Consider the following 25,070-nt stretch of genomic DNA (forward strand, 5'->3'; position numbering starts at 1 on the left):
AAGAATGTAAAAATGTCTCTTACAAGTCACAGTGTAATAAAGAGGAGACACTTTTTCTCCAGGTGCAGACTTGATCAATGAACTCCCCTCACACTGGAGCATGTCTGTGAGCACACTGAAGGTCTACACATGTTCATTTGTATTGACAAGCAGGAAAGCTAGCCTGACCTCTTTTTAGCTCCAAAAGGGACATGAAGGGTACCTGACGAGGTCGGTCATCGAGACCACTTGAGACCAAAACAATATCTTAGGATCAATATCTTACCCAGGGTTGCTTTCATGGTCAGTAAGACAACAGCCTATTAGGTCTGTAATAACACAAGTTGGTCTGCTTAATGAGCTTGGGTCGCTACTGCAACAATCTATCAGAGCTTTAACTTTATCATTAATGAAGTCTCAGACCTAATTTTACTAGAGAAAGTAAATTGTATCAGGAGAACTCAGCAGAGGGGGTACATAAACATTTTTGCATCAGCCCGGACCCTCGGCATCCACATGCTCATGAACCTGAGTAGTTGTAGCAGCTGACCCAGACAATCAATAAAGAAAATCCAAAGAAAACGTGTCAGATGTATGCACTAGGAACTCTCAAAGCTTGAAAGACAGACCGTCTTTAAACTTCTAATCAAATCAAATCACTTTTATTGTCACATCCCATTACTGGTACACTGGAACAGCACATGAGAGTGAAATTCTTGTGTGCAAGCTTCACAAGCAACAGGTGTGCAAAATACAAAAACATAAGAACAAAGCAAAATATATGAATGGATAAATACATGTAAAAATATAAGAGTGTATGTGCATTACTGAATATGCATAGTGTCGAAATCGACAATTACACGAATGTCGACCTGTAGATGTCCTGGAGGGAGGGAAGCTCACCTCCAATTATCCGTTCAGCACACCGCACTACTCTTTGATGAGCTTTGCAGTTGTAAGCAGTGCTGTTGCCATACCAGGTGGCGATGCATCCAGTGAGGATGCTCTCAGTGGCACAGCGGTAGAAGGTCCTGAGGATATGGGGGCTTACGCCAAATCTTTTCAGTCTCCTGAGAAAGAAGGAGACTGTTTTGTTTGTGTGTACTGACTATGTGAGATCGTCTTCCAGATGTACACCCAGGAAACGGAAGCTGCTTACTCTCTCCACAGCAGCTTTGTTGATGGTGATGGGGGTGTGTACTTCTCTGCACCTCCGGAAGTCCACTATCAACTCCTTTGTCTTTGCGATGTTGAGGGTAAGATGGTTGTCTCGGCAACAGTGACCTCCTCCCTGTAAGCCGTCTCATCACTGTTGGTGATAAGACCCACCACTGTGGTGTTGTCCACATACTTCACAATGATGTTGGAGTTGTTAGTGGCTGTGCAGTCGTAGGTGTAGAGTGAGTACAGGAGAGGGCTCAGTACACACCCCTGTGGAGCACCAGTGTTCAGTGTGATGGGGGATGAGGTGATGCTGCCCAGTCTGACCACTCGGCGTCTGTCAGACAGGAAGTGAAGGATCCAGCTGCAGAGAATGAGCAGGTGTCCATCCGAGATTATGTTTTCTAAAAGTGGAACCAAAGAGGAGTATACAGGGAAAACTAAGTGGCCCCAATATAAAGGTAATCCGAAAGATCGTCCTTTTCCAAAGGTGAGAGAGAACATTCAGTCAGAGATACACACTGGATCAAACACAGATCTGCATGTAATTTGAATCAAACATTTGTGAGAAGGACGGCTGTGCACAATGACCTACCTGCCAGCTCTTCTCCTCCATTTAACTTGCTTCTTTAGTAGTGAGTGGAATAGATTCATGAATCCTGGTCCAGAGAAGACAGAACAGTCAGCCAGGAAGAAGCAAGCGAAAGATCAACATATGTAACATTGGTATTTCCAGTTTGACACCAAGTTCCAAATAATGAGTCACATGATTACACTTAGATATTTAATATAAATAAAACAAACTTGATCAGTAAAGAAGATTGAAAGAAGGATGAATGATTCAGGTTCTGATGTGAGCTGAGGTTTTAGCAAATATTGGATTTAAACCTGCAGGATGTGCGCTGAGTTAAAGATTCATTATAAATGGTCCAGCTCCAGTCTTTACATTTCACACCAACTTTACAACAGACAACAACAAGAAGAGGAAGAGGAAGAGGACTTTACACAGTGGGAGAAGGTCCATCAGTCATGGGTTTTCTCTTATTTCTGAAGCCTTGAAACTGCTCTGTAAAGCTTGCACCATGTTTTCCTGCAGAGGAAACAGACAACATTGATTCAGAGTCTCATTTAACTTGTCTTCAATCTCTGGTGCGAGTTATCAAGAATATTTGAAACATCGGAATCAGGACTGCAACCATTACTTGTCATGATACGTTGTGTGGCAGGCAGGAGAAGGACCCAATAGCAAAACTCACAGACACGGGGATGAACTCAAAATCACAGCTTTAATGCTGGAATGGCAGAACATAGGAAATACAAAACTAAACTGGGAAAAGTAAACTAACATACGCGGAGAGACACAGGGAGATCCACACGACATGAGGGAGAACGCGACGCCGAACAGAGGAAGACGCAGACAGAAATACACAGAGGGTTAACGAGGAAAGTGGGAACACACGGGGAACACAGGTGACACAGATAACCATAACGAGACAGGGCGGGGTGAACTGAACATGACATGTAGAGGCAGAGGTTCCGACAGGAGGAGAGAGAGCACGGGGAAAACACCGACATAACGGGCTGGGGAAACATGAAACAACCACAAGGGGAGACGAGGGCTCATCAATACATAGAGGGCACACAGGGGGGAAGAGCCATGAAGGGAAAACACTTAGGGAACAACACAACAGGGCAACTCAGAAAACATGGCCTAAATAAAGAACAAAATACAAAAATGCATGAAAACTAAGAATACTGGGCCCACATGGCCCAGGACCATGACATTACTCAGTGATATCAAAGAAAACTATGGGAACCTTTCCTCATTTCAAGACAAAGCAGAACCATAAAATTACACTAATGGTTAACATTTAAATATTGTTTCAGAATGAGTGTATTAAGTGAATCTATTTGGCATCTGACACTCAACAAAAATGGACACTTGATGTTTTCACAGCAGTTCCTCAACTAAAAGAGCAGTGGGTGGAGGAAGCTGCATTCACTGACCTCTGACAGTAAGCATCACAATTTTCTGTGTCAGGATGTCTTCACCCTGGGAGACTGTGCACATGTAGAAACCACTGTGGGTGTTTTGGGGGTCTTTCAGGGTCAGACTGAGGTCTCCAGTCCTCAGTGGCTCTTCATTCATCTCTGTGCGACCTCTATAATCCTGTCCCTGTTCTTCTAGCAGGTTTTGGCCGTGCTGATAGGTGTGGACTGTGTCTCTGGAATCACCACGCCTCCACTCGACTGTGACATCATCGGGTAGATCAAGAGTGGTTTTAAAGGGTAGCAGCACAGACTTCTTCCCCTTTGTTACTTCAACTATTTCCACCTTGTAGCCTGATAAAATACAACATGAGCTGTAAATACAGACACAAGTTATACATTTACTGACCTCAGATGAGTTTACTGACCTCTGATAGTGAGTATCACTACTTTCTGTTTCAGGATGGCTCCATCATTTTTGTAGACGGTGCAGGTGTAGACTCCACTGTCAGTAGGTCGGAGGTCTTTCAGGGTCAGACTGAGGTCTCCGGTTCTCAGTAGCTCTTCATTCATCTCAGGGCGGCCTTGATAGTCCTGGTGTTGCTCTTCATGCTTTTTTTGGCTGTTCTCATAAACAAGGACCTTCACATCTTCAAGGTCTGAACGTCTCCACTCCACTCTGACGTCCTCAGGCAGGTCAGCTGTGGTTTTGAAGGGAAGCAGAACAGGCTTCACCCCCGGTGTCACCTCCACTGTCTGAAGCTCGTAGACTGAAGAAAGGAGAAACAAGTTGTACAGACAGGCAGAAGTTATGTGCTGCAGTTAATTCATATCAGTTTGATTTATGTAGTGTCAGATCCCGACAAAAGTATATCCGAGTGCTTTACAATGAAAATAACTCTAAAATACCAAAGAGAGAACCACACTGATCAGGTAATCTCATTCATTTTAAAAGAAGATACTTCCAATAGAAACAGGATCAAGGAGGTGTAGCCATCTTTTGGGTGGTGAGGGGGTAGAGGAAGAAGATCAGAGAGACCACACATAACAAACAGGACAAATAACAAACTGCAGCAGAGAGAAGACAAAGTTCAGGACATGAACTAGTGGCGTATGAACATACAGGGAGTGAAATATGGGCATGAAAAAAATTTGTTTAGTGCATCATCGGAAACCCCCAAAGCCTGTAGGAGCGTGTATGAGGGATATAAGCAGTTCCAGGTACAATATTTATTTAATGTGAATGTTCACACAGGCACATTTGTTGGCCCTTTATGTGTATACATATACAAGTACTCCATCTTTTGCTTTACTTTCAATGTACTTGCCAGAATAGACAAACAGACACTACAGATGTTGGGTCTGCGCTTCCACAGGCCCCGCTGGTTAAGAAACTTATTGTCATTAACGACAAACAAGACGAACATCTTTTACTTGCTACCAAGGGAGGCCCGCTTGGTGTCTCAGGAAAGCACTGAATCCAACCACAGACGACCTCGACTCAACTTACCGCCTTTTATTGAAAACAGTTACAGTACACACAAGCACCTCCCATTGTAAAACCCCCCTATGGTTACAAAAGACAAGGCACTATGTGTGTATGTGTGTGCACTTGTAAGCATGTGTATGCATGTGATTGATGATCAATCTGAAGCCGAATGTCTTGGACACTGTATGCATTGGAGACCTGGCGCACCTAAATATATAGCAAGGTTTCTCTGGGAATACCTGGCACAAGTCCTGGTCTCTAAGATCTTCAACTCCCATCACCTACAGCATTCTGACTGAGACATCAGGCAGAAGAAAGAGTCCTATCGGGCTCTGTTTCCCTGTGGGAATTAGGAGGCAGCTGATGAGTACCAACAGGCTAAGCAGAACGTGGCTTGGGTGGTAGCTGAAGGAAAAACTAGGATGTGGGAAGGGTTCAGAGAAGCCATGGAAAAAAAACTGTCTTGTTGGGATTCTGTCATGGGCCTTGTGTGTAGTTGGAGTCAGCAGGACTCCACTCCAAGAAGCAGAGTCTGGTTGGCTTTAAGATGGTTAACCTCCTAGGACCTGGCATCCACATATTTGGAAATCACATTTTGGGTTATTTAGACCAAAATACTAAATCTCGCTCTACATACCCCTGATATCCACTTACGAGGACATTATACTGTTACTGTTCTATTGAAATTTTAAACAAATATCCTCATATGTGGCTCTCATTTTCTTAGAAACAAAAATCAGGTAAAAATAAATCTGGTAATTTGTTGTTCGGGTCTTAGGAGCTTAAGAAGGGGGACCTGAGGGTGTGTTCCAGCTATAGGAGGATCACACTCCTCACCCTCCCTGGGAAAGTCTGTGCCACGGTGCTGGAAGGGAGAGTCCATCCGTTAGTCGTACTTTGGATAGAGGAAGAACAATGTGGTTTTCTTCTAGGTCACTGAAACTGGACCAGCTCTTTACTCTCTCAATGATACTCTAGCTGCAGGTGAGTTTGCCCTAGCAGATGTTTAGAAAAATTCAAATAAATAGTAAAATACCTTTAACAGCAGGATTTAAATGAGTGCTTACAGAGAAACTCAAAGAAATTTCAGCCCTTGCTTTTCAAACCCATTGATTAAAATAAACCACACATTTTTTTACTCAGTACTGAAACTGAAAGATCAAAGTTTTTGGCTTCGATCCTGAACCCACTGGTAGGCAGCTCTAAACACCACAACCAGAACACCTTGGACTTGGTAGGAAGGTGTTGGGATGAGTTTCTTTCACACTCAGTCGGAGGCACACAAAGTAATACACACATCTATACACACATAAACCTCACACGGGCTGAGCACACACAATGAAATGTTTCTCCCACTGAAAATGTGACATCCAGATGAACAGAATCAACTTTTTGGGATTTACTATAAACAGTGTTGGGAAGGTTACTTTTAAAATGTATTCCATTACAGAATACAGAATACATGCCCCGAAATGTATTCTGTAACGTATTCCGTTACGTTACTCAATCAGAGTATTCTGAATACTTTGGATTACTTAATATATTATCATGCTGTTTACAACTACGTGAATGTACTATTGCTGTGTGATTTATTACTATTACTGAAGGTCCGCGGCTCAGAACCGTAGTAAAGGGACCTCTGGCTAATACGTTGGGTTCGTGTCGGGCTCGTAGCCGAAAAATAGCTTTACTTTGTTGTCTGGGTCAAGTTTGCTAGCGAGAGACAGGGAGAGGAGTTGAAAGGCTGCTGCAATGGAGCTTATTGTTTTTGGAGGAAAACACGAACACAGTGTACAGTCGAGTCTTTAGGGCTGCTCGATTATGGCAAAAATGATAATCACGATTATTTTCACTGAAATTGAGATCTCGATTATTTGACGATATTTATTTAACCCTTTAAGACCTACCATAGAACCAAGTCCGCCAGAGCTTATATTATTTTTTTTACATGCTGTGTAGCCATTTTTGGGAGCATTTCAAGTTGCTATATATCAATACAACTGTTATAGCCCATATTTTAATAATATGTATGCATTAAGTCCATAGTAATTACATTAATTGCAAAAAGTGCAATAAACTACAAAAAAATCGTTTTTGTTTTTTTACATATATTTCTACTTGGAGAAATTTAAGAGGTTTATCCCTCAAAACTTTAAATACAAAAAAGTTGCAAAAAATAGTTTCCCACCACAGGAAATTTATTTTGAGTGTCTTCATAGTTTTATTTTGGAGATACAGCAATTTTTATATACTGCAGGAAAAACAAAAAACAATCCTATGATGCAAATTTGCAAAGAAAACAGCATGTGCATCAAAATAAACTATTTCCAGCAGTGCAATTCGAGTTCTAAGCATCCCAGAAACTATTCAGAAAAGGCAAAAATGACTTATAAAAACACCAGTATAGGCTTTTAAGGCCTACAAGTAAAAAACTACATTTTCTGCGAAAAATGACGTCACTTCCGGTTTCGAACAGGAAATGGCGGACATGCGATAGTTCGTCTTGACGTCTTTTTCAATGTGGGAAGTGTTACGAACAGCTGATCGGATCGGCAAAGCCTGTTTCTGGAATATTATATTTTTGTTCCTGCAAGCGCTTTTAATGCAATTTTTGCAAAGCTTTATGTGGAAGGAAACCGTGACCTAGGACAAGCTGATGGCATAAGATGTAAGTACAACTCCTCTGGTTTCATATGCAAAAAAATTATTGCGCTAGCTTACGGTTCCGGTTCTACAGGGATTTAAAGGGTTAACAATAACAATGTATTGAATAATGACTTTAAAAAATAATATAAAACAGTGTGCAAATACTGATAACAGTGCAAATGTTTGCAATATAAAAAATAAATGAAAAATCTAAACATCTATGTTTAGTGAACTTTGCAGTGTTGCTCTGTGGTGCAGCTATGACACCGTAGCAAAGTTTACACGGCGGTCGTGTCCAAATTCATGGGCTGCATCCTTCTGAGGACCCGGCCCACGTAGACCGCGAAGGCCGGGTCCTCAGAAGGTCGGGTAGGCCGGAAGTAAACGGCCGTGAAATTGGACGGTCTAGCCTTCTGATTAGCGTCACCGCTGTCTTGGTGGAGTTTAATAAACTCAGCCGTCTGATCCTTGCTATCTAAAATATAACAGGACACTGGCGTAAATTCTCGACTGTCTCACACTTCTGTTTAATCAGTTTTCTGTTTCACGTTTAGTCAGCTGTGTAAAAACCAAGGAGGAACCTGTCAAGGTTCGAGTTTTTGAGGAGGAGACAAACGACTGCATGGTCCTCAGTAGATGTCAAAATAGTGATTTTTATTATACATATGTACATATGGGGAAGATGAGCATCACAAGCCTTTAAGAGCTGATCTCCCTCGAACAATCTCTTCACAAGGTTTTTATTGCAATGATGACGTCAAGTCACATGATAAGTATCAGTCAGTTCTCAGAACTCAGGAAGTTCCCCTCACTCCAAAAGTTCTCCTTATATAGACATCAGCTGCTACTTTAGAGAAAAAAAAGTGTGTGATATGTTGTGTAGTTTTGTGAGTGTAGGTCCAAGCCAACAAAAGTTCACCGTGTCCTCATATGACTTTTTACTGCGGCCTGACTGGACCCACAGCGAAACTGGTGGTTTTTTCATAATAGAGTATTACATCTAGAATGGGTTTTATCCTACGTGCTCTGAAATAAACGATAAATGATACATGATAAACTGAAGATAAGTAATACAGACTAATGAAGTAACGATGAAATAATGACGGTGCTTTATGAATGATATATAGTGACAGTAAAATAAGATGTTTTCCTCGATAAACCCACCCGGGGGATTAATAAAGTTTTATTTTATCTAATCTAATAACTTTAATCTCAGCCAAACCGATTTACTCACGAACAAACAAAACACTGAAAAAAAGCCCAACAATAACATTTTTAGATTGTCTAAGTGACTTATATTTTACGTTTAACCCGAGCAGCGAAAGTCCGCGGTGATCTGAAAATGATGTGCCGGGAGTTGTGCCGTTCTCTCGGCCGCATCAGTAACCCTCGAGCTCCCGGCTAGCTGTCGAGCTGGTGGGTAGCAGATGTCTCTGAAAACGTCGAAGCACTTTTGCAAATATGCGATATCTTGATAAACCGAGCAGATATTTGATGTTTACACAGCTACTTCCTCGCCTGAAAATATGTTAAAAGTTTATTTTGTGAGCCAGAAAGATTAGTATGAGTAATTTTAAAACTTAGTAGCGGCCGCCATTGTTGGAAACTGGAGTTTGGCTGGGCCGCGCTATGAATTCTGGGATATGGTAGGCCACAAAGGACACACCCGACCCATCCTTCAAATTCGGGGAAAAGGAGGACGCATTTGTCGGCTGCATTCGGAGGAGTCTACGAATTTGGACAGCCTTCGGCGCGTCGCTGTGACGTAATCGGTCTACAAATGCGGCCTCAGGAGGATGCAGCCCATGAATTTGGACACGACCACTATGTCTACTTGATCCACGTCTGACTCCGCGAACCCATAATGTTTCCACACCACTGAAGTTTGTTTTTTTTACCTCTCTTTTCAACCAACGGCAGTCACTCTCCTCTCCAAATAACTTCTGCTTAGCTTTCCGAGCTTTCCGAGCTTCCCTTGGGTCCTCTTAATTGTTGTGGTGCGTGTTCGAAATGCAGAGAGGTGCGCTCGATTTGCCACATGGAGCAGCGCGAGAGTAAAGCACGAGGGAGGGGCTAATAATTGGCTCAGTCATTTTTAATGATCGTTGAAAGCCCAGATCGTAATCGTGATTAAAATTCGATTAATTGAGCAGCCCTACGAGTCTTAATAGCTTACTTACAGCTGGGCTCGTCAGGCACTCTTCTTGGCTGCAGTGGTTGTTATTATATTTACATGCTTCCAGCTCCCGTTTCTGCTCGATGACAACTCGTACTTTTCCTTTTTCTCCCTCCCTCGCTCACAGACACATAACGAGTATGACAGTCCATTCTCCCTGCAGCACGGACTACACTGCCTATGATGCTACATTCTTTAGAGCTATACTGGTAGCATTCTGCCTATAGACTATTTGCACGTTAGCATATGCTACTTCCGGTGCGGAAACTCCTGTGGGGAGCTTTGTTTCCGGTGTCCTATTCACGCCCTGTTTACAGTCCAAAACAAGTTAAGCAAATGAATGAATCAAGCGGCGATTTACATTTCTATAGATGTCTCGGGCATTTACCCAATATATCTGTAAATGATGTTCATCGACTTGTCGATATTTTCCCCCCGCGCCTCAGAGCAAAAGAGAAAAGGGATTCAAATGTTATATTTCTCAGCGGTCCCTCGTTTATCGCGGGTGTTATGTTCTAAAAATAACCAGCAATAGGTGAAATCAAGCAGCCAATTTTATTTTTTGACGGTGCAAAACGTTTTGTGGGCATCGTGGACATACAGCACTGCACTTCAGAGTCACACTGCCAGCATTGATGCAGCGATTCTGTACTGTACAGGAGAGACGTCACAGAGGAGATCGTCTGCAGCGATCAGGACGCAGGACACAATGTGACGTAAAAAAATAAGTAGCAAACTTGCACTAAAAAATCTGTGAAACAGCAGGTGAAAGGTGAACCGCGTTATAGCGAGGGACCGCTGTAATTTTGAAGGTAAGTCACAACATACCCTTCGTAAATACTAATGTATAGAAACCGTTACCAGCAATCATTCATTTTTTGTGTGGCTTTTTTCACAGTTTGTTAACATGCTGTGTAGGTGTGTACTTGACTAGCTGGTCTCGACATAACGGGGAAACATCTGGTTTGACTATTCTTCACCTGTAGTTTGAATGCTGAACATTTGCCTGTTTAAATCATAAGACCAGTCACTACACAGAGATGTGCTTCTGAATGTGGACGAGGTGTCTTCTGCTGCAGTTCTGCTTGTGTTGAGTGACGTAAACAACTGATCGATCTAAACTCTTTAAACATCAAAGTTGGTCATTAGATTTTTTATGACACAACAGTGGTGAGTGTTCCCGCCTTCTGCTCTTTGTAACCTAACGCGATCTTTCCATTTTCGAGTTTTGGACATGATTTTGGAGGATATCTTCGCAGTAGCGATTGACCGCAAAGTAAAACTACCGGAAATGCACAACCCCACATCCGGTCTCAAACCAGGAAGTTAGCATTGTCTCGTGCACAGGCTCAATTAGCTTAGCACGACAACAACAAAAAGGCGCTCTCTCACCCAGGAAACACGCAGAGAGAGAGCGTCACCCTGTAACCATGGCAACCGTAACGCTGCCGCCTGGAACAACAGAACATAGCTGTCAAACAAAACCCAAACAGTCCTGACCCGCCACAATATGAAACAAGGAAAGAACCGCCGTGTAATCCATTTATTTCAACAAAGTAACTGTATTCTGAATACCACCTTTTTAAATGGTAACTGTAACGGAATACAGTTACTCATATTTTGTATTTTAAATACGTAACATGTATTCCGTTACTCCCCAACACTGACTATAAACATGTTAACTCTAATCGAGGCAGAACAACTATTAAATATCTAACACACAAAGTAATGAAGTGCCACTGCTAACTGCTTATTTATGTTAAGTTTAAGATGGTTATGCTTGGTCAGATGTACTACCTGTCAAAAGTTGTAGAACACCACAGTTTTTTATTGAAAATTATGTCGTAAAATTGCACTTTGAAATGAAAGTATTGTACAAACTAGAAAGTGAAGATTTCTCTGGCAGTTCACATCTTACCTTGGTACCATTTCAAGCTATTCATTGGAATTGAACAACATGTATTCCAATAAATACCTGGAAAAAGTGGGGTGTTCTAAAACTTTTGGCCAGTAGTGCAGATTTCCTTTTTTCATGTTTTTCATACAGTCAATGGAGTCCAGAGTGTTGACAACAGGAAATGACAACATACCACAGCCTCTCTGATGTGCTTACTGACCTCTGACACTGAGCACCACCACTTTCTGTTTCAGGACTTTTCCATGCGTGCAGACAGTACAGGTGTAGACTCCACTGTCAGTTAGTCGGAGGTCTTTCAGGGTCAGACTGAGGTCTCCGATTCTCAGCGCCTCTTTGTTCATCTCTGTGCGACCTCTGTAAATCTCCTCCTGTTCACCTGAAAGGTGCTGGCTGCCCTGAAACATGTGAACTTTTTTGTGTTTGGAGTCTGAGCGTCTCCACTCCACTGTGGCATCCTGAGAAAGGTCATCTTTGGTTTTAAAGGGCAGCAGGACAGACTTGTTCCATTCTGTCACCTCCACCATCTCCATCTGGCTCTCTGAGAGGAGAACACAGTAGAACATGAGACAGACAGACATCAGTGAGGTGGATCCTCCATCATGTCCTCTGCTGTGTAACCAGCAGCTCCTGTTTCCAGTGTTTCTCTGACTTGGAGCTCGACTGCTTGTGTGTTGATGTGTGAGGCTCCACAAATTGCTGCTTTGCTCTGCTATCTGCTGCTTTCTTTAGTCTTCTGGATTTATTCTGTCACACCTGCAGAAACTTACAGCGTCTACCCTTCAGCATGATGCTGGGGAATTTGTGTTTTTAACAAAGCAGTGAGTCAGCAGGAATCACAGCCTCTGCTACACAGCATGGATCAAACTTTTGTTTTGACTCTGCTTCTGTGTGTGTCACATGTGGTGTGATGGACCCTTATTTTTGTGTTGTTATATTGACAGTGGTAAATTTATTGACAAAAATTCTTGTCATGGATATGTTGCCATGGAGATCTGACATATGTCTGTGAAGGTTCTCAGTCATCCAGGTCATCATAGTCAAAGGAGCTTGCAAAGAAAAGCGTCTGGACTTCTTTAAGTTACTTGAAGACGTTTCACCTCTCATCCGAGAAGCTTCTTCAGTTCTAAGGTCAAATGGTGGAGAGTCCCAGATATAAACCTAGTGGGAGTAACCCCCCACATGCTCTCCACCATTTGACCTTAGAACTGAAGAAGCTTCTCGGATGAGAGGTGAAACGTCTTCAAGTAACTTAAAGAAGTCCAGACGCTTTTCTTTGCAAGCTCCTTTGAGATCTGACATAGTACAGCCAGATGTTAAGTTCTGTAGAAGAAACAAGCAGTGTGGAAATTAATGAGTTAATGAGCTGAAACAGGGAATTAAGTGGCAGATGTTATCCCATGTTTTTTTTTTCATTCAGAGGTCTGTGCAGGCCTTAATCGGATTCACACAGCTCCCTCAGTTCGCAAGTTTAATCAAAATGTCTGCATTTATTCATTCAAATGAAAATGTGTCAGCAGCAGTTTGATCTTGTACAGATATGGATCCAGAAGACAATCAAAGCTGTTCCACTCACCTCTGACAGTGAGAGACACCACTTTCTGAAGTAGGAGGCTTCCATCCTTGCTGCTGACGTTGCAGGTGTAGACTCCGGTGTCAGTAACACGGGGCTCCTTTAGTTTCAGACTGAGGTCTTTATCTCTCAGTGGCTCTTCCTTCATCTCTGTGCGGCCTTGGTACACCTCGTCCTGTTTGTCCGGCTGATTTTTTCCACTGTCATACACGTGAACCTGCATGTGTTTGGGGTCAGTGAGTCTCCACTCCACTGTTGCGTCCTGGGGAAGATCCTCTGTGGTTTTAAAGGGCAGCAGGACAGACTTTTTCTCTCCCTCTGAAATCTCCACCAACAATACCTGACTGTCTGTGAGGAAACAGAGCAGAACATGAGGTGTGCACACAACACCAACAACCAACACATCATTCTACCAGGACCTCAAAGAGAACGTGTTTGATTGTTTCAGTGCCCAAGTCATGAAGGACAGAAAAATAAGAACAACTGTATCCACTGGAGATCTTTAGGGCCACAAATCTCAAATGTTGCAAATTAGCATCAAGCCACAACTGCACAAAGCTCAGATCAAATGAGTGCCCACAAAGGAAGAATAAGAGGAAAATCATTCACTCATTACTTCCTGTCCAGTTCTGGTTTACAACAACAAACCAAACAGCAGCACACGCAGATACAAGGTCATCATACCTGCTGGGCATTTCATCCTTTTATATCTATAACACATGACGATCCCACTGCTGACAGCCAGGAGAGCCAAGATAGCCAGGATGCCAGAGAGGACCCAGGGCCAGGTCGGAGGCCGCTCTGTGGTGAACAGAAGAAACCTGAACATGAAACATTCACAGCAGATTTCCTCACTCGTTCACTACTCTGTGTCCTGATCAATGAGCTCATTCACAAAATAAAATAATTTTAGGTGCAATTTTTATTTAATGTAACAAAAGTGGACCGTACAATCTACAGCTCAACTAGCAAGATGTCAGCAACCTATAAGTGAAAACATGATGGGTTCTTACTAAGCAGACATTTTATTAGTTACAGCATGCACTGAGCTGCTGCCATGTGATTGGTTGATTAGATATTTGCATTAAAGAAAAGCTGAACAGGTGTGCCTAATAAAGTGGCAGTGAGTGTATATGTGTTGAAGTTGAATTGTGTCCCCTGCTGGAGACACTTGGACATCTCTCAGTTTAGATTTCACACCATTACAGAGCCACTGTCACAGAGCCTTGCTGGACACTTTATTAGGTACACCTTGCTGGTATCCTGTTCCTTTGCTTGTTAATGGCTCAGATGTGACATCATCACTCACACGCTGCACATTTATCATGTGACTCTTCTGTTCCAGCACATACCAAGGACGCTCTGTTGGACTGAGATGTGTTACTGTGGAGGCCGTCAGAGTGCAGTAAACTCATTGTCATGTCTGAGATGATCTCAGCTTTGTTACCCTGCAGGAAGCATACACTGAGGTCATTGTGGGATGGACACGGTCAGCATTAGCAGTCATGGCTGTGGGGTTTAAACAATGCTCAGTTGGTATTTAAGTGGCCAAAAGTGTCCATGCTTTCAAGATGTTTTCACCAAACTCTGACTCTACCATCTGAATGTTGCAGCAGAAGCCAGGAAACAGATGCTACCCCTCTGTTGTCCAGTGAGTCTGTGCTCTGGTCTTAGCAGACAGATGTGGCTGTAGCTCAGGCGGTAGAGCAGGTCATCTGCTGATCAGAAGGTTGGTGATTCGATTCCTGTCTTCCCCTAGTCTGCATGCCAAATATCCTTGGGCAAGATATTAACCCCAAATTGCTCTCCGATGCATCCATCAGAGTATGAATGTGTGTGAATGTTACTTAGAAAGCACTTAGAACAATGTCCTTGTGCGAATGGGTGTGAGTGGGTGAATGCACAAGTTGTGTAAAGCGCTTTGAGTGCTCAGAACAGTACAAAAGCGCTATATAAGAACCAGTCCGTTTACCATTTACCAAGGTGTGGCCTTAGCCTGCAGCTGTGTTTCAGACCTTCTCTGTAAACTCACAAATGATTGGAGGGAAAATCCCTGCAAATCACCAGTTTGTGAAGTATTCAAACCAGCACTCATTGCCACATTTAGAGTCACTAAAATCATTGTTCCTTCTCCATCATTGTCCTTCCGTACAATATAAAGCGCCTTGGGGCGACTGTTCTTGTGATTTGGTGCTATATAAATAAAACTGAATTTAACTGAATTGAATTGAATCCATTCTGTTGGTTAGTTTGAACTTCTGCAGGTTTTTTTCAGCATGTCTACATGCCTAGGTGCAGTAAGTTGGTGTCATGTGACTGGCTGATTAGATATTTAAATCAATGAACAGCTTACAGGTGTACCTAATGAAGTGTCCCATAATGGCCATGGAACTTGTATAATTCCACTAACCTGTACTAAGTGTTTTGGAATGTGTGTTATCAGTAGGGCTGACACGATTAGTCGACTAGTCACGATTACGTCGACTATCAAAATCGTCGACGACTGATTTAATAGTCGACGCGTCGTTTGAAGCTTTGTAAGATCACAAAAGACGCAGGAATAAGTAGCAGGATTTAAGAGTGTAATAACGGACTGAAACAGAAGATGGCAGCAGTGCATGTACAAGGATGCCAGCTGCCGTTAAACCCCGAAGAAGAAGAAGCTGTGTCCCAGAATTCATAGCGCAGCCCAGCTCAGTTTCCAACAATGGCGGCAGCTAGTTAGTTTTAATATTACTCTTATTATTCTTTCTGGGTCACAAAATAAACGTTTAACATATTTTCAGGCGAGAATGTAGCTGTGGAAACCTCAAATATCTGCTCAGTTTATCAAGACACCACATATTTTCAAAAGCGCTCCGACGTTTTCGGAGACGTCTGTTACCCACTAGCTCGATAGCGAGCCGGGGGCAAGGCTAACTAGAGCCGTGAGAACACCGGACTCCCGGCAAATCGCTTTCAAACCCACCGCTGTCTTTCGCTACTCAGGTTAAACATGATATATGAGTCACTTAGATAACTTAAAAATGTTACTGTTTGGCTTTTGTCAGTATTTTATTTGTTCCTGAGTAAATCGGTTTGGCTGAGATTAAAGTTATAGTTTTTACACAGCTGAATAAACGTCAAGCAGACAGCTGATCATCAGAAGTGTGAGATGCTCAGAATTTACTCTGGGGTCCCGGTGTTTTACATCCAATGGATGATGATCTGACTAGTCGACTATCAAAATAATCGTTTGTGGCAGCCCTAGTTATCAGCCAGTGGTGATGTGTGAGCTCAGAGTTACAACATCTCAGACTCCAGTCAGACATTACTGTACACACATCATAACGACAGTACAGACAGCTTCACACACTGACCTTTGACCTTCAGTTGCACATGCGTCTTGCTCTGATCTTGTCCATATTTGCGGACGATGCAGGTGTAGGTCCCACCATCAGAGACTGTAGGGTTCCTCAGGGTGAGGCTGAGGTCTCCAGTCTGCAGGCCGTCGGCTTTCAGCGATGTTCGGTTGGTGTAACGATGGTTCTGATCGTTCAGAATATCATCGCCGCTCTGCACACGCATGTGGACTGTTGGGATCTTGAACTCATCACGGTCCCAGACCACTGCTGTGGAGCTACTGGAAACATTAACAGGTACCTGACAGGGCAGCAGGACAGACTCCTCCCCCTCATACACCTGATACACCTCCACCCCTGAGGCATGATGGGAAACTGAGGAGAGAAACAGAGTCCCGTCATTCAGTCTGTCCACAGGGTGGGTCACATGTCGGGATGAGTTATAACAAGAGGTTTTAAATTAGTACCAGTAATGACCACAGTGTGTAACACTAGAAACCTTTGAAAACATATTGAAGCTCATCAGGAGCCTCCATCAGCGCTCAAAGGTATAAATTGGTGCCAAAGAAACATCTGCTCCATGCAGACAAGTTTTAATGGAAGGCCTTCATGTTTGAGCAAAGGATGCTAAACCGCAGACTTCATCTATTCCAGCAACACAGCTTCATAAGAGACGAGTCCGGCTGCTGAACCGTCTGGACCTTTCACCAGCTGACAACATCTGGAGCATCATGAGCTCAACAACAGGACGAAGCAGAGCCAGGACAGCTGAGCAGCTAGAACCCTCCATCAGACCAGAACCGCTGCTATCCTCAGCTCACAGACTGATGTTAAAGAGGAAACATGGACCATTTTCCATTTTCAAACTCCAGCGCTTCTCTGAATTCCAGATGTTTCGTTTTCAGGTTTCTGTACTTGAGTATTTCTCGGGGAGCTCATATTTTTACCTTCTATGTTTTCAAAACTCCACTTTTTACATTTGAAACAAGCTCATTATCTCACGTAACTGCACACCTACTGTACCCTGATTAACCTGACCTCAGACATGTTTATTTCCTTAAAAGCAGCTCATTCAGCATATGCGCTTCTCTGTCTGCTGTCTGCTCACACACACACTTTCTGCTAATTGGCAAAAAAATTATTGCCTGTATTCAAATTGCTGTAAATGACTTGTTGGTCTAATCTAATCTAATCTGTCATAAATGATATAAAGTCATTTTAAGCCTGAACATTCCTGCCTCAGGGTAAAAATCCTTTTCAGTCCAGCTAAAAACACACACGCAAACTTCTTCCTGGCACACCAGAAGCACTCCTCTACTTTGACAGTAAAATCAGTGAAATGCAAACGTTTGATCACTGCAGATTGTGTGGGAGCATTCCTGGTCAGAGCTCAGGGATTATGGTGTATTAATGACGTAAAGCTGAGAAGAAGCAGAAGCAACACAAATGTCAACCATTTGTGTTGCTTCTGTTTGAAAGACATTAATAAAAGTTCCTACAGGTCACCCGAGATCAGCCAACCGCTTCCTTTACTGTGAAAAGGTTCTGAAACATGCTAATCATGCTCTTAACCCTCCTCTTGGGTTAGCTTTCTGTTATCATCTCTCATGTTAACAGGTCGATTTTGACCCGTGTATTAAATCAGTTATAAAATACACTAAAAAGAATATGCTATCATGCAATTTGTTTCTCATCTCTTGGTTACCTAGTTAGGCTTCCTTATCCATGAAAATGTTGGTGTTAATACTTTCGGTGTGGACCTTTGGGCCTTTTTTGTAAGTACACCCCTCAATTTCAATTAAAAAAAAAGGTAAAATGAACCTCAGGAGAAACATATATAAATAAAAGGTTGTTATGTTACCTGATTAATACTGAGGGGCACAGAAACCATCTCTTAAATAAATTTTTTTTTTTTTTTTAATTAATATTAATAACTAAAGTGACATCTATTGTCAATTTCGACCCATATATATTTACATCAAGAAAAGGCAAAAAAGTATTTTTTTTTCAGCAATAGAACTTTAATATAAACTGAAAAATTTGTAAAGCAGAACAGGTCATGACGCAAAATATATATTTGCATGGTCAAATAAACAACAGCCAATCAAGAAAATCAAACAAATAGAAATCAATTACAAGTTCCAAAACTAATACAAAGCTAAATCAGAGTGAAAACCTCTATGTGCAAGAACATGCTTGTGTATGTGTGGCTTTAGAGGCATGTGTGGCAAAAAGTGACACTTTTTGTGTGTTCTTTGCAGAGATATTTCTTGCAGTTGAAACACAATACATTTGTCTTTCTGTCCTTACTGCTTGGGCAGACCTGACACCTCTTTCTTTTCGAATCAGGTGGCCTGACTGGGGTTGGGGCTGTTCTGGTTGATGTTGAGGCAGCGCTGGCTGAGGAGGATGCTGATGCAGATTCTCTCTGTGTTGCTGATGGTATGGATGGAGTGCTGGGTGAGCTCTGCAGCTGTCTGACAAAGGCTGCAGCATCTTGGTCTAATGTGTGGCTTGACAAGGGAATTTCCCAACTCTTCAAGAAACAGTCTCCGCTTGTTTTTTTCTTGGTTGAGTTCCACCCTTCGTGGATGTGGCTCCACAACACAATGCATTATATGCAGACACATCAAGGATGTTGTAAAACACAACCATTGGCCATCTTCTGGTCATTCTCTGGCATGTGTACGTGGCTGTCAGCTTGTCCAGGTTGTCCACTCCTCCTTTGTTTTTGTTATAGTCGTGGATAATTGTGGGCTTTTTGTCACTTCCTGATGATACAGCTGCATCTTTGTGAAGAGTAGACATGAGTATCACATTTCGGTTTCTTTTTGGACAATATGAGACAACAGTGGTGGTGTCTGTAAAAGCAAACTTTGAGGAAAGTGGAGCCCTGCCCTTCACCTGAAAGATTTCAACAGGCAACTCAGGTTTATTTTTCTTCACTGTTCCCACCATGGTAAGTTCCTCTTGTGAAGTTCTTGTCCGAGGTCATAGCTGGTAAAAAAATTGTCACAAGTGATATTGTGACCCTGCAGTCCACTGGTCATATCGAGGACCACACGTTTTCCTTGGTTTTTCTCAGGGATGCCACTTGCAGCTTTGCCTGTGTAAATCTGCAGATTCCAGCTGGTTCATGCGTCACAGGCTGCCCAGATTTCTATGCCATATTTCCCTGGCTTACTGGGTATGTATTGCCGGAAGGGGCATTTTCCTCGAAAAGGAACAAGACGTTCATCCACTGTCACCTCTGGCCCTGGGATGAACATCAGCGGAAGGAGCTGCACCCATCTCTCCCAGACATCCCTGATGGGAGCAAGCTTGTCAGATCTCACTCTGGTCTCTCTGTTGTCAAATCTGAGGACTCTTGATATCATTTGAAATGTCTGAAGTGATATTGTTGCCCGGAAAATATTTCTACCTGTTGATGCGTCCCATAGACTATCAGTGGCCTCATTGCAGGATCTGTACACTCCAGCAAGAAGAAGAACACCAATGAAAGCATCCAGGTATTCCTCATCAATGTCTTTCCACATGTGGCCGTGGACCTTTTTTCCTTCAAGGTTCGTCATAGTAATGATGATTCTTTTTAGTGACAATGGCATAAATAGCTCAAAACATGTCTTGATGTCACTGACTCTGGTCAGAGCAAACCTTGTGATTCCAGGGGTCATTTTGATGACATTTGCAGCAGCTGCCCTGCCATGTACATCATGAGGTACTGAGCTCCAAAAGATCTTACCACTTTTGGAATCGTTCAGCAGGAGCAGCTTCAGCACCAGTGACTTCCTCATCTGACTCATCAGATGTGTCTGTGTCTTCTGGATAATACTCCACATTGTCTTCCTCCTCAGAAACCTCCTCATCTGAATCACTATGCTGCTCTGTGTCCTCTCCTTCATTTTCACCAAAAATGTGATCCAGAACTTGGCTCACTGTAAATCTTCTTCTCATTTTTGCATGCTACAAATTGTAAATGTGCACTCTGCAAGTCAAATGACCATTCAAATAAGAGAATTCACCTGACATGTATAGACATGCCTGTCTTTGTTTGTTATGTTTTTGTGCAGGTATACTGGAAAGCCACGCAAAATGAGAAAGCTCACATGAATAGAAGAGGAGCTGGTTGTCAGTGTTTCAGCACTTAGGATTTCAGTTTTAGCTCCAATTATTGCTTTATCATCGTATTATCATAACTGGGTCAAAACCGACCCTAACAACACAAAGGTCATAATTTCTACCAGAGCATTTTATAATTCAGCAATAAATTTTTTTTTGTTTTATTTTGTTTAAATAAAGGTTCCTGACAAAGTCAAAAAGCCTTGATGCAATAGACAAATTTATGTGATTCTTGTATGCATTTAAAATTTAAAATGGGTCGGTGCAGACCCTAACACAAGAGGAAGGTTAAAAGTTTTAAAAAAAACTGGGTTAACATATAAGAGTTAAAATAAACTCTGCATTCAGTCGGAGACAAAGCTTCATTTGTAAAATACAAAACTACTTGTAAAACCTGGAGAGTAACAGACTAAGCTGTGACTGAGTGTGACTCATCCAGCATTCTGTTATTCACTGAGTTGAAGCAGGGACCGGTAAATACTGAAAACATCCCCCTGTGGCTGACGGCAGCCCAACTATACACGGGTTCAAAGTTCTTACCGTGCACGAGCAGCAGGAAGGACACGAGGTTCTTCATCCTCCTGGCAGAGACGAAAACCAACTCTGCTCCACCCGACACCCAAAAACTCACACGGCTCTAACTTTCCAGCTGTACAAGAAAGTTTTACTTTCGGTTTCAACCTTCAAAGACAAAGCTCATAGAGACGTATTCAGAGACTTCCTTATTCCATCCGAGGGAAAAGTGCTGCAGTCAGTGACAGCAGGAGCTCAGTAAAAGCTCTATTTTTATTCTCTCTATTATTCTTTTTTTTAAATCGCTCTGTGTCGTAGTTTGCAATTGTAACATTGTATTTTACAATTACATTGTAAATTACATTACAGTTACATTGTGTATCACAATTGTAATGTAAAGAGTTTGTAGTTTGTAAAGCTCTGTCAGTAGCGGTTTTTGATACGGGCGACACGGGCGGTTGCCCGGGCGGTTGCCCGGGGCGGCATCGTGGTGGGGGGCGGCATCACGGGCCTCGGCAAAAAAATGAAAAATAAAAAAAATGCTCGTACTCATGCTGCCCCGACATCAGCCAGCCATATTGGGAATGGTACAGGCACCGATCGGTTTTCTATCGCCCATTTGCTGGGAGTAAGGGCGCCCTCCGTTTGCGAGGTGCGCCTGCTGCTTGCGGCACAGGGAGGAGAGGGCGGGGCGGCGGGGGATTCTCACTAACGTACACGGAATCACACAAACTGCGACACCACTGCCATCCTCTGCTGCTGCTTTTCGTCTCTCACTCTCCTTCTGCGTGATGCGCACATGATCACTGATGCGCTCATTTGGGTGCGCTTGATTCTTCCCTCTAGACATCCTGAGGCCGAGTCAGCAGGGAATTTGCACAAGTAAGAAAATAAATATACACTTTAGGACTCGGGGTAAAGGGATCAATAACAATTTAAAATTTATAATTTACAGTCTGATGATTTAAAGTCTCACACACAACCCGTGGAAAGGGGAGGGGGGCCCTGCTTCTTCCAATTAGACCACATTTCATTCATAATGTTGTAAATCCAAGCCCATTATGTATTCATGATCTGAATCCTGGGTTGTGTGAAATCCCAGAAATAAACCCAAGACAAAGTGAATCTGTGAACTAAGGTGTGGAACAGGGGTCTGCAACCTTTAACACAGAAAGAGCCGTTTGGACCCGGTTTCCACGCAAAAGAAAACACTGGGAGCCGCAAATACTTTTTGACATCTAAAATGAAGATAACACTATATATTATTTTTTTTTACTTTTATGCTTTGTATGAACAACTAAGGTGTGTTGCTTATGAAATCCATGAAGTGCTACAGAGAAAATTACATTTTATTTATGTAATTAACACATTTTGAACTAAAATATAACAAAAGGAAAGACACCCAGCTGAACTACAATGATCCAGCAAACAAAAACTGTTGTGAGCTGCCACCCTTATATCGCCTTTGGGCTTTTGGAGCCTTGACCTGACTTTTAAAACAGAATTGGAAAAAATGCACTATTCTGCTAAAAAATGAAAAAAGATATTTTCAAAATTCTGCCTAAATATGTATTTTACCTGGTTAATGTGTGTGTAGAGGGAGTGTTCGCCCGGGGCACCAAACAGACTAGGACCGCCACTGAGCTCTGTAATCGTAGTTTATTGCGATGAACTTGATGCTTGTCTCCAAAGGTGCTGTAGAAATAAACTTCATCTCAGGGTACTAATGAATAAACCTCGACCAGAAAATGTGAAGTAAAAGTGTAATTTTCTAATTAATTCACTAAAAGAAAAAAGAAAAACTGCTGTTAAGACTGATTCAGACTTGTGCTCAACATCTACTAGTAACTTCTGTTGTAACAGGAAGCTGTCACGTTCCTGGGTCATTTGAGTGTTTTGAATTTTCTTGTGTCATTTTGTATTATTACTTATGTTTTAGGTCCACTTTGTCAGTGTGGAGCTAATTCTAGATAACCTAGATTACTCTGTTTAGATTTGTTTATTAGATTTCCCCGCGTTGTTGCCCTCTGTCTTTGTGTCTGTGTTTATATAGCTGTGTGAGTTCTGGTGCCTTGTTTCCCTGCTTGTGTTTTATTCCATCATGTTTCTCCAGCCCACAATGTCTGCTCTCTCTCTGCATCCTGTTACCACTCATGGTCACCTTAGGTAACAGGCCTCTAGGTGTTGTGGATAAATACAACAAAATAAAACCAGTGACAAAAAAAGAGGACTTATTCATAACACGCGGACCCAGGGAAACCGAGTTAATGATAAAAACATTTAAAAATGTAACGATAAAGGCCCTGAAAACCATAAATTTCCCACCCGAGCCTCAACTCTCGTGGCCTGGTACCAAACGTTTGGAGGCCGGTGCTGTAAAACATACGTGACGCACAGATCAGCTGAGTGTTCCTGTGCACTCAGGAACCCTGATCCTCTCCTGTTCAATTCAGTTTTATTTATACAGCACCAAATCACAACAACAGTCACCTCCAGGTGAGGTAGAACCTACAATATTACATACAGAGAATCTTACGACCCGCTATCAGCAAGGGCTTTGGTGACAGTGGGAAGGAAAAACTCCCATTTAACAGGAAGAGCTTTTAAGCAGAACCAGACTCAGGTCCACCCGGTTGGGGGTGATGGAGTTGTCATATGTTGTTGTCCAGGCGAGATCCTGATTGGCGGTGGGAGCTGTGCATCTCTGATCTTCCTCTCCTCATCCTTTGAGATGTCCAACTTTTGGGTCGCCCTCGCTTCCTGCTTCCTTTTTTGGATTTGCACTGACTTTGTGCAATTTAAGATTTGGGACCACATTTCCACTTGCCCTTACACTTGTAAGCTCAGATGGTTAATGTTCACAGCTAAAATAAAATAAATTGAACTGATCCAGCAGAACTAACATTTTGTGTTTAATGTCAGTGAGCACAGAAGCTGTCTCTACCTCCCCCTACAAGCTCAAACAGAACATGTAATGTCAGGTTGAGGTGGTTATTTTGAGTTTGCTGATGGCGTTTTATTTCAGGAGTTGTTGTCAAGGTTACCTGTCAACCCATCAGATTTCTTCTTTTTTTTAAAGACCACCTGACTATAACTGACCTGAGCACACCCTGGGGACAGAAATATGAGGGAATAATATCAGGTAGATGTGAAGGTGAACACTGAATCACCACCATCATCATCAGTTTTTGCTCAAGTTTACCTGAAGGGTAAGACCTTACGTCCAAGTGGGCATTCAATGGATCAGCAGGATGTTTGTCTGGACACACACACACACACACACACACACACACACACACACACACACACACACACACACACACACACACACACACACACACACACACACAGTGAGAAATTGTGTGTTGACTGAAACTATAAAGGATGGTGTGTGGGTGGGTTGTTTTGGTGTTGGTGTTGTTTGGTGTTTTGGTGACACACACCTGTCCTGTGTGAAGGAGACATCAGCATAGGTGACATCTGAAAGAGGAGATGAGTCACTCCTTCCTGATAAATGAAGCAGGAAACAAAAACATATTCTAGTGAATAAACTGTTCGTTTGAAGTCCTTTGTGACCTTATAGTACCATATGACCCTATTAGAGCACTTCAAATCCTTCCTTAGTTATACTGCAGTTATACAGCAGATCTGGGCTCCAGGTTCTGCTCAAGGTTTCATCCTGTTAATTATGATGATGATGATAATGATGAAAATGATTATTATGATTATTTTTTATTGGGAGGTCAGTCAGTAACACATGCCTGTAAAATGTGTTGGTTGGATGAGGTTATGTTTAATTTAATGCTTTCATGCTGAGCTGACCAACCATCAAACACAAAGAGTAGCAGCATAAACACCACATCCTGTCACAGACACAGGTACATATAAGGTATGTAGACCACAGGATATGAAGTTTACACATGGGCTGCTTCCTGTTGACAGAGATGAGAGCTCATAAACTTTCACATTATAAAGTATGTCAGAAGCAGATGAAACCACACAGGTCTTACTTGTTTAAACTCTAATGCAAAATATATTGTAGAGCCCAGAGTGGACATTAACACTCAGCTAAAGATTAATTAAATAATCACTTAATTCTTAAAGTACAAGAGCAAGTAAACTAAACAGTACTCTGGTCCTGCACTGGTTTAAACTCTAACAACTTAACA

General features: G+C 42.4%; 2 protein-coding genes across 3 annotated transcripts in view; both read right to left on the reverse strand.

The window, feature by feature from the left end:
* Positions 1 to 1,501: 1,501 nt before the first annotated feature.
* LOC147333600 (uncharacterized) lies at positions 1,502 to 20,974 on the reverse strand. Of its 2 annotated transcripts, XM_086286350.1 has the most exons (10): positions 20,929 to 20,965; positions 16,288 to 16,644; positions 13,613 to 13,729; positions 12,932 to 13,276; positions 11,558 to 11,896; positions 3,558 to 3,899; positions 3,148 to 3,483; positions 2,146 to 2,230; positions 1,736 to 1,799; positions 1,502 to 1,619 (listed from the first exon to the last, which is right to left on the reverse strand). In XM_086286350.1, the coding sequence occupies exons 1-9, from the start codon at positions 20,963 to 20,965 to the stop codon at positions 1,757 to 1,759; spliced, it is 2,001 nt and encodes a 666-aa protein (XP_086142476.1). In that variant the 3' UTR covers positions 1,502 to 1,619; positions 1,736 to 1,756. The 2 variants fall into 2 exon arrangements, with proteins under 2 accessions (XP_086142476.1, XP_086142477.1); XM_086286351.1 differs by having other exon boundaries at positions 1,511 to 1,799; positions 20,929 to 20,974.
* A 2,948-nt stretch (positions 20,975 to 23,922) lies between these two features.
* The window catches only part of LOC147333601 (uncharacterized), a 5,847-nt gene continuing 4,699 nt past the window's right edge, over positions 23,923 to 25,070 (reverse strand). The window contains exon 6 of the mRNA XM_086285812.1: positions 23,923 to 24,011. Within this exon, the coding sequence (XP_086141938.1) occupies positions 23,923 to 24,011 (89 nt within the window). The remainder of the gene's footprint in view (positions 24,012 to 25,070) is intronic.

The sequence above is a fragment of the Aulonocara sp. 'chitande type north' Nkhata Bay genome, linkage group LG3 (genome assembly GCF_057382095.1).
Source record: "Aulonocara sp. 'chitande type north' Nkhata Bay isolate Kocher_YH1m ecotype deep benthic linkage group LG3, A_spYH_male_GT1.1, whole genome shotgun sequence".
NCBI classification, from domain to species: Eukaryota; Metazoa; Chordata; class Actinopteri; order Cichliformes; family Cichlidae; genus Aulonocara; species Aulonocara sp. 'chitande type north' Nkhata Bay.

Excerpts from the sequence above, each read along its gene's own strand:
- LOC147333600 (XM_086286350.1), bottom strand. The coding sequence starts at position 20,965 with ATGAAGAACCTCGTGTCCTTCCTGCTGCTCGTGCACG. Across the intron at positions 16,645-20,928 it reads CTTCCTGCTGCTCGTGCACG|TTTCCCATCATGCCTCAGGG; the intron begins GTAAGAACTTTG and ends TTCTCTCCTCAG. Across the intron at positions 11,897-12,931 it reads GGTGTCTCTCACTGTCAGAG|AGAGCCAGATGGAGATGGTG; the intron begins GTGAGTGGAACA and ends TTCTCCTCTCAG.